This window comes from Chrysoperla carnea, chromosome 2 (assembly GCF_905475395.1).
Source record: "Chrysoperla carnea chromosome 2, inChrCarn1.1, whole genome shotgun sequence".
NCBI classification, from domain to species: domain Eukaryota; kingdom Metazoa; phylum Arthropoda; class Insecta; order Neuroptera; family Chrysopidae; genus Chrysoperla; species Chrysoperla carnea.
The window spans coordinates 98,507,480-98,518,125 of NC_058338.1; the positions used below are offsets into that span (position 1 = coordinate 98,507,480).

General features: G+C 30.8%; 1 protein-coding gene across 2 annotated transcripts; it reads left to right on the top strand.

Annotated features, from left to right (window-relative positions):
* Positions 1–1,437: 1,437 nt before the first annotated feature.
* LOC123292126 (HIV Tat-specific factor 1) lies at positions 1,438–3,100 on the top strand. Of its 2 annotated transcripts, XM_044872683.1 has the most exons (3): positions 1,438–1,567; positions 1,629–1,794; positions 1,852–3,100. In XM_044872683.1, exons 2-3 carry the CDS (start codon positions 1,657–1,659, stop codon positions 3,082–3,084), a joined length of 1,371 nt encoding a protein of 456 aa, XP_044728618.1. In that variant the 5' UTR covers positions 1,438–1,567; positions 1,629–1,656; the 3' UTR covers positions 3,085–3,100. The 2 variants fall into 2 exon arrangements, with proteins under 2 accessions (XP_044728618.1, XP_044728617.1); XM_044872682.1 differs by having other exon boundaries at positions 1,629–3,100.
* Positions 3,101–10,646: the final 7,546 nt, after the last annotated feature.

The window sequence follows — 10,646 nt, forward strand, 5'->3', positions numbered from 1 at the left end:
CGCTTAAAGCCTCTGGAGCAGGGGCTTCTTAAACTATGGGTCGCGACCCCATTTGGGGTCGCGTAGCAAAATTCTGGGGTCGCGAGAGGTAAAAATACAATTTAACAGAAAATGTTTTTTAACTTGTAAAATTATTGTTATAAAGATAAAATAACAATTATCGTAGATAAATATATCATAAAATCTTCTAGTTCGTAAAGATTGTTTGTACCTGCATTTCTATTAAGAGTATTATAATAACTTGAATAACATTTACTATGAATTATGAAATGTTATTGGAATTAATAAAAAATATAAATTTATTTTTGTCAATCTCTAAAAGCCGAAATAATCCCGAGAAATAATTATCAACAAAATTTCTAGGTATTCTTGCTGAAGAAACAGCTTTAACACATATTAAATCCCAATATCGTTCAGCGATAAAAAATGTTGAAGAGGTCTTACGTCCAGCAGTTTCAAACATTCCACCAAGATTTGGTTTGTTATGCAATAAAAAACAGGCACATCCATCTCATAAAATTTTGAACTTATACTTTAATTTAATACTTACCACGCAACTACTTGAATATATTCGAGAGAATTAAGACAGTCAGAATCCACTTTTATTTTTGAAACTATAATAAATACAATTTTATAATTTTTTGTGCAATTTTTAATTTTAGATTTTTGTATGTTTCAAAACAAATTCTAAACTCTTATATATTTTCATATGTATATGTATATTGTTACCTAATAAATAAATCATCAAAAAATATTAATTTATTTTTCTTTTATATTTGTATGGGGTAGTCAAGAAACTCGCAATCATAAATGGGGTCGTGAATTACAAAAGTTTAAGAAGCCCTGCTGGAGGAGTAGTGAGAGGAGTAACTACCAAAATGGTGAGTTCGAATACGTATTTACAAAGGATGTTCTATTAGGTATTCTGTATTCTTTGGTAAAAGCTAAGTTTCTTGCTATATCAGTCGTTAAATAATGTCTGTGTCTGATCGACGAGCGTCTCGTTTCATTTCAGTTTCCAAGGTAATCATACTAACATCAAAAATATTTTAAGAAAAACATCAAATAACGTCAAAAATTATTTATTATAAACAAATTTTGTATAACTTGGATCGAATCTCTTGAGAATGAACGCAAGTTCGAAAAATTATGAGAACAAATGAAAAAACATGTAGTCATACACTAATAATAAAATTATTTTTTATTATTTTAATTATTTATTAATAAAATGGTAAATTTTTCATTTTGATTGGAATTTTTATTCATACACATAAAAATTAACATTTGGCGTAAATATGGCATCGATTTCTAACCTCATAAGCACTGGCTAGTATATTGGTGAATAGGACGGAACACACCCAATATGTTATGTTATAGTCGGCAGCCTAAAGCCTAATACATCCTGGCATGAGGCGCTCAACTGAACGCCCCCTTTATTACAACTTTAGGTTAACAACATATTTTGACAGTACTTTGACTTATAACAAATAACGTTTATTTGTACATTTTGGTTATGATTCTAAACATAATTTTAGAAAATATATTTTGAATTATTTTTAACATAATGGTAAATATGGTGAATATTATATTAATCTAGACAATAATTATTTTAAATTCACAATCTTAAGGTTATGTTCAACTAAACATACAAAAAGAATGGACGAGAAACATCCAGAAACATCATCACCAGATAATAATGCTGCGAACATTGAGAAATGTTCCAACGAACCACTTTCCACTGAATTAACAGAAGCGACAGATGAAAATCAGGCACCGACAAATATTACTGACGAAAAACCTTCAGAAAATGATACAACGCAAAAAGAAACATCATCTATTGCTGATAACCCCAAAATAAATTCGAAAGAACCATCAAATGAAAGTGAAAAATCAGAAGTAAGTACAGAAAATATTCATTATGAAGGTTCTGTTGCAATTCATACCGATCCAAAAACTGGATACCAATATGAATGGAACACCGCAAAAAATGAATGGGTTCCGCGAAATACATTGTCATATGGATTCGAAAACGATACACACACTTATACAGATGCAGATGGTGTAAAATATTTTTGGGATATCGAAAAACAAGCATGGTTTCCAAAAGTAGATGATGATTTTATAGCTCAGTATCAAATGAGTTATGGTTTTGTTGATAATAACATTCCAGTAGATGATAAACCATCAACAGAAAAACCAACTGAAGTGAAAAAAACAGCAGAAAAACGAAAGCCATCAGCTCCAACATGGTTTGAAGTAGATGAAAGTCAAAATAATAAAGTTTATGTTAGTAATCTACCATTAGATATTACCGAACAAGAATTGGCTGATTTTATGCAGAAATGTGGTCTTTTAATGCGGGACCCAGCGACGGGAAAAATGAAAATGAAACTATATACGGAAAAAGATAATCCTGATCAATTAAAAGGTGACGCCTTATGTACATATATTAAAATAGAATCCGTTGATTTAGCCTTAAATTTATTAGATGATTACGATTTACGTGGCCATAAAGTTAAAGTTGAACGTGCAAAATTCCAAATGAAAGGTAATGAATATGATCCACGTTTAAAACCAAAAAAGAAAAAGAAAAAAGAGTTAGAGAAAATTAAACGACAACAAGAGAAATTATTTGATTGGCGGCCAGAAAAAATGCGTGGAGAACGATCGAAACATGAGAAAACTGTTATTATAAAGAATTTATTCGAACCATCGATATTCGATAAGGATGTCTCATTGATTCTAGAATATCAAGATGATTTACGTGAGGAATGTAAAAAGTGTGGGGATGTTAGACGCGTTCATATTTACGATCGGCATCCTGAAGGTGTCGCTCAAGTTACAATGCGAGAACCAGAAGAGGCTGATGAAGTAGTGCTCCTATTAAATAATCGTTGGTTTGGTCAACGGAAAATTACAGCTGAAACGTGGGATGGTAAAACGAAATACAAGATTGCTGAGCAGGATTCTGAATTAACGAAACGTTTAGATAATTGGGAACAGTTCTTAGAAAGTGGTGAACCAGCTAATAATACTGAAGAGAAATCAAATAGTAATAAAGATGTTACAACAAAAATTGAATAATGATTAATTTGTTATAATGATGAAATAAAATAAATATTTTTAAAGCCTAAAATAAAATTTTTGTTTTATTATACAAACTACAGAGAATTATTTTCTGCAATAGGTTAGGTTAGGTTATATTGGCTGCCCACGAAGGCCACACGTAGGCTATGGTTGTGTTTTACCATCTTTCCGCTGATAATTTCATTTATCAGCTCCTCAATTTCAGAGGCTGAGTGCACCTCTTTCATACATTTACCATGCACTACACCAGCCCACCACCACTATTAATTTAATTAATTTTGTTGCGACGGCGGGTATCGAACCCGTCAACCCAAGCATACCGCGGACGGAATTGGTTACGCCTTAACCAACTGTAATCGTGAACTTTCAATCGTCACCAAAAATGCTATTTACTTTTACTGCATATAATTAAATTTCCTATCATTTTTGTTCAATGTTGTTTTTATATCACTTACCGTTACCGACTTATACGACTATCACGATTTAATTATTTACTTTTTGACCGATATCTCTTCTAATATTTGTTTAAACAATAAAATGCTAATACCCTAACTTTTTAATTTACAAATTTCCAACAACTTTTTTTAAAATTGGTATTTTTTAAGATATTATGCGTTAAATGTTGCATTACAACTGCAGATAATTGAGAATTTTTCTTCCACTGAATTACAGGAGTTACTTTTTTTTTAAATAGGTTTATTGTCACGTTCTAAATGTAAATGCACAAAAATCCTTAAAAAATTTGGAGGGCTGAAGTGCTGCCATTTTGAGAAAAACCGTTTCGGCGCCAATATGCCCGTAACCGTGCACTTCAGGCCAAAAATGGTAACAAATTTTACTGTCGATAATTAAATTTCTTATTGCTAATACGTGAATTTTCTGAACCTATTTAAATAAAAAATAACTCCTGTAATTTAGTGAATTATGGACAAGAGTAACGAGCTTGTATATTATCTGTAATATTCTTATTTAACAAGGTATTACATAAAGTATCAAAAAAGTGTGTGTGTACTTATGTACACGCGTTCGAAGTTATACTTCTTCGGCGTAACAAGATAAAAATCTTTTTAAAAATTTTATCTTTTGCCTTATTTTACATTTGTAGAAAAAACGACATTAACAATAGAAAATAGAAAAAAGGTATTTAATACATTAAAAGTTTTATTATAATGCATTATTTAGTTAAATAAAGTTTATTTAATATTTAATAAAAAATATCACAAAAAATTATTTCTACATAATTAAAAAAATGGGCATTTTTTTATTTTAGCATGAAACTTATACAAATTGATATTTACTATTTAATTCACGTCCATTGGTTGGAGTTCAGTAGAAATGTGAGTTACAAGAGGCTTATGATAGCTAAAGTATGATATGAATATTCTTGTAGAAACATTATCTAAATATCGTACAAATACAGCATCAATAGTTGTACCATGTCGTGTCGTAGAAACTACTGGGTCATTATTGATTGACAGATTTGAATCTTCACGTAAGAAATTGATAAGTTCCCGAGCATTATCTGTGCTGAAATTAACATTAAAATCTCCACTTAAAATCAGTAATAACTAACCCCAAATTCTATAAACGTATTCAAAGTAATATGTAAAAACTGTTCTTATCACTTAAAATAATTACTCAAAGTAATATATAAAAACAATTATTATCACTTATAATCACAGTAAATTATTTTATAATATATTATGATATTATTTGAGAAAATATGTATTTATGTATATTTTTATATATTTTATTCGGACTGATACAAAACACGTGTGGTAGCTTCAGAAATACTTAAATAAAGAAATATTGTGAATACAGTTGTCAGTTCTCACGCAAACATACGTAGATGTCCTTACTTTTACTTTGTTGGTACCTTTATTTGAAAAACTAAAATGTTAACTGTAGCTAACTTCATCATGTCGGTTTTTCGTGACGGTGTGCGCGCGCATCGTAAAAATTTACCCTCATCATTTCTGCCTAACGCGCCAAAAGAAGTATAACTTCAAAAAACTCGGAAACGGCAAAACTGGGAGCTCCATCTCAAAAGGTAAATTAGTCGAGTAAATAAACCGGAAAATACTGTAAAATGTTAAAAACCTATGACACAGCACCAATTTCAAAAATTGTTTCTTCTGCGTGTTTCTTAAAATTTTAGGAACACATTCATTACCACCAGCATTAATTTGAAAATTGGGAATTATTTCAAACCCAACCCCCACACTCCAAGAAGAAACAGATTATAAATGAATTTTGGGTCTCCGGAATTTGGGATTTAAAAAAAAAATGGAAAGATCATAAATGTATAAGTTTTATAACAAAACTTTATATTTTTTCATGGTAATTTTAAAGTTACAGACAGTTCGTAAAAGATCGTATAACGTCATAATGTTAATTGAATAGTATACAGTGTATACTATTCAATTAACATTATTACATCACAACGATGTTTTACGAACATTTTTTTTGTCAGGCGTTTTATTCGTTTCTCTTTTGAAAAGTTCTTTAACAACTGTCTGTAACTTTAAAATTATCATGAAAAAATAAAAACAGTTTTCTTATAAAACTTATATAAGTGTGATCTTTCCATTTTTGCCAAAAAAAAATTTGGTCAATTGGATCTTGGTCGTTGATTACGAATCTGAGGTCTAGATTTAACAACACCACACTTTGGCCAGTGAACTTACTTTTTGATGCGAAAATTGAAATATAAATACATTGCTTGTGAAATTTTCTCTCTAGAGGGGTTTTTTGGACTGTTTCTTGAAGGGTTGGTTGAAAGTGCCTCAATTTTCAACTTAATTAGTGGTGATGAATGTTTTTAAAGGTCGAATGAAAACGTAAATGAATTTTTCAAATCGGTGCTTCAGGTTTTCAGCTTAATTAATTCCACTATATACTCTACACCGTGGATGGTAAACCGTTGATGGCATGTAGCACATTATTAACGATGTTATTACAATTGAAACTACAAATATTTTCTAAACTTGAAAAAGGTGTAGATGAGAAACCAGGCGAAGAAAAATTTACTGACTAATATATTTCTACAATTAGATTCTTCTAGGAATTTTCAAGGAGATTTTCTTAGCTCAAAGAATTCCTCCACACTCACGTTTATTATATACCCTGACGTGACTTCATTTGATAAACTGTATTTGTCCCAATTCGATTGATTGGAAATTGAAGAATTTGAAATGCAGCTGATTGATTTGTAGTAGCTATATAAATGAAGAAATAAAGCAATGAACTGTCTATCTTGTGAGTAGCCAGACGTGAGATTCGATTCGTCAGGGCGTTTACAAGCTTTGTGGTAAAAGTCATGAAGGAGAAATGGAAAATTAGAAACTAAATATCGATGGAAATGAATCTAAATTTATTACTCGTGGGTTTTTGAATATCACAGCAAAAATGGCTTCCTAGGTACCTAGTGTGCAGAGTTAGCAGTACACACCTCGTCTTTTGAAGTTTTACGAGAATATGTAACATACTTCGTTGAAACTCGGTACCCGGGTGTTCAATGCCGGTGAACAAGAACATCACTAGGAAAATGGCACTCAAGGTACCTGGTGCCCAGGGCAGGTTATATACACCTCGTCTCTTGAAGTTTTACGAAAATATGTAACATATTCTCATAAAACTAAGAGACGAGGAGTATACTGCTCGCTCTGGGCAAAGTAACAATTTAAGCTAATTTCCATTGATCTTTAGTTTCCAGTTTTTTCGGATTTTTATTCTCGCTAAACACTTTACTTTGTTCGCAAAGTTTGTAGATTCCCTCACGAATCGAATGCAAAAAATTTCATCGCGATCCGTCTTACTGCTTTATTTAATTTATTGAAACTTGTTGAAAGGAAAGAGTGGGAATTAATTAAAATAGAAAGATTGAAAAAACTGGCTCGCTATTTTACCCATATTTTCGCCTACATATTTCTGCGAGACAATATTTTCAGAGATGTCTTACATTAAAAACTCGATTGAAACCGTTTGACAGATGATTCCATTTCAGCATTTATTCTGCTAAAAATAATATCTTACAACCATAATTATAATACCTTAAATAGGCCGTCCAAAATAACTTAAAATAAGCGATTTCATGAATTTATTCAAAGCCAAAAAAAAAAAAAAATAAATAAATAAATAAATAAATAAAAATAAAAATAAAAAAAACGAAGGTTTCGGCATCTAGTTTAAGATCCCACTAAAGCGCAGTCTCAAAAGTGCTAGGGTTGCGTTAATTAACACTATGTATTTATAAAAAAAAACGATTTTTGGCCAATATCTTGGAAACCATCAATTTTATGAAAAATAGTTTCAAAAATTTGATATCTTCAGCCATTTTTCCGAAAATCAGGAAAAACGGCAAATATATATATTTATAGGCTAATTAACAATATCTTGAAACCAATCGATTTTATAAAAAAAATTTCCAAACAAAAGTTGTTGAAAATTTTTTTTCCTAAAAAAAATTTAGAATGAAAAATTTCGATATATTTAGCCGTTTTCAAAACGATCAATTTTATATTTATTTTAATTATCCAATCATTTTCCTCGAATTATGTGTAAAAAGTCCTGAATTTTATTACTCAGGGGTTTTTGAGTTCGCTGATTGCGAATATGACGATAAAAAAATTCCAGAGCGCACCCGGAGGTCGGTTAGCCCTGGTATCGACGTCGTCTAGAGCAATTACGACCCGGTCTTTGGCCGGTGTAAAATTTATTCACCTTCATCTCGTTATCTACATCATCGAATGTCGTGAAGCAATAGTTCTGATAATAATTTTAAATATCACCAAGATCCTCATCAGAACAACTGTGTTCAGAATTTAAACAATCGTAAACTTTGCAGTGTTTACAAAATTGGTTACATTTTAAACTTTATTTTAGACAACAACTGCAAGATAACTACTAAAAATACCATATATATACGGGGTGTTCCAAACCACCCGTCCAGGCTGATTATTCTGAATAGTTTTCAAAAAAATTGAAACGAAAAAACACGTATCAAATATTTTTTGAAACTCTATCTAACCATACCAAAAACACCCTCCACCCTCAACCCCTGTTAGGGGTAGGGGGTGTAACTTGAAAAAATCAAATGGAAACCCCTATTTTTTTCTGCAGATTTGGATTCTTCAGAAGAAAAGACAAACATTTTGTCTAAGAAATTTTTCCCGATTTTCGGTAGATCACGCTACAATCGACAAAAATCGTTCTTTTAGATTTGGCTGTATTATTCTTATTAAATAAGGTTTTACCCCTTAAGTCATACCACCAAGGTGAGTAAACTACAAAAAATATAAAGAAAAATTTTTGAATTTGTTTTTTACTTAATAAATTTAAACAACAAAATTATTACAATAATAAAATGGTAAAACATAAAATTGTAAATAATTTGTAAGATGTGTAACAAAGTTAATTAATTAACATATATAAATAAAATTTATTAATTATAATTTATTATTATATTTTTGTGTCTACTAAACTTCTTTTATAAATAATTCATTAATTTATATTTAATTAATTTTTTACAAGACTGATATGGAAGCTTAAATGTTTGGTAACTGTAATGTAAATCTTTAATTGTACATCCCTTTTTAATATTTTTAAGTTCCATGGTTATCCGCTTTTTTAGAAACGACGTTCTCCCTAAATAGCAAATATCATATACGTCGATAATCTATTAAAATGAGGAGCTAATTGTATAAAGAAACTCGTCGTATTGAGGCTGTGTCCGTTTTGGACGCTTAACACTGTAAATGTGTATAGACACTTACGTTTATAAGCGCAATTTTTTTGTATTCGTTTTGGTTTGTGTTAATTTTTGTGTTAATAGTTAAGCGAGCTTAACTATTAGCCCGCTTCGTCAGTAGTCTGTTTAAAGCATGTAAACGCCCAAAACGAACACAGACTGTCGAACCAGTATTATTAATTTATTAACCCTTAAATATGGACGTAAATTCTCACAGGCTACTCGATGTATTTATTTTCTTAGTTTTACCTACTTTCTCCCACTCCCCGCGATTGAGCGGCTCAGTAGTTTTTGTTTTAGTTATTAATCTACCTACGAGGGAGAAGGTTGCGTCTTCCGATGAATATCACTTAAGTAATGACCGTCAAAATATTGATTGGAGCATGTCAGACTACACGTCCATGATATATTTTATAAGGTCGATTATATTTGTTTCAGATTTTGTAATACAAAATGTCAAACCAATAAAGCTGGTAGCTCTAAATCAAGACGACCATCTAAGATTTCTGTTCAGAACTCTTTGGCTGTTTAATACCTAAAAATGTAACCTAAGTCGATTTAGACTAAAAGTGCCATAATTTTTGATTTTTAAAATTTCTATAATTTTTGAAGTACAAGTTGAGTACACAATCACGTTATTTTATTGCTAAATCCTATAACTTTAATATTTAATCAGTTTTAAAGCGATCTTATATCAAATTCCCAAAAAAAAGTGTGTGCATATAGGAGCCTGTGATTCCCCACGTCCACAGTAGTGTTAAGAAAACTTGACGTACACACATAAAGGTTAAACATAGACAAAAACAGTATACATATACAGACTGCCATTGCTCATTCTATTCGAAAATTTTAAAATAATAATCCATCCGAGTTACAGAAATATTTCCACTATTTATATTCCATTTCCTTAGTAATTTGAATATGTTCTAGGTTTTATAGAGTCATATACATAATAAGCCCGTCCCCAATCCCCCCTCCTATTCCTTCCATGTCGTTACTAGTATTTCGTTGCTATTTTGTGTCTCTCCAATAATGTAAGCAATATGTAGCCAATGACATACAAATTAGACAAGGACACAGGGGAACTCACTGACAGTCTTCCCTCTCGTTCATCATATCGCAAGTCTTAGGCCATGGCGTTCTCTAGTTTAATATTCTATGGTAATCGATGCGATGGCATCAAGTATTACAATAAATAGCACCATTTGAATCAAGCTTGATGTCTTTAGCTAAACTTAACGATAACTATAGGAGTCGTTAAAGAAGGCTACTGACTCGTTTACACTGGCTTTGGTGTCACTGCCGAAGACCATCAGATACGTCAATTCAGCTTTGCGAGTAATTATATAGTTTACTAAGATTGACGTATAATTTTAAGAAATTTGAGACTTGGGAGCTTCTTTACATGAAATATAAACAGTTCTCCACATCTTGCTGTATTGTATTGGCAAATATCTGCCCATGGACAATAAACTAATTTTGACAATTAGTTCTATTAGTTTCATATTATTTATTACGCTAATTTTTACGCGACAAAATGTTTGTGAATTATGCTTTGAAATCTGTTTTATGTTGTTCATGAGGGCACTAAGTATACTGATTTTATACTAGATTTTCTTCAGTTACAGATAATTTATATTTCGGATTATTTTTAGTATACTCATTTTCTCAGTAATAATTTTGATTCATTGTATTCAGAACTGTTTTTATGACCGTTCGCGGAAATACTTTTATATCGTTTCATTATATTATTAGTTTCAGTTTTCTCGTCATTTATGTAATAATATTGCTTATATTATTAGTATAAATA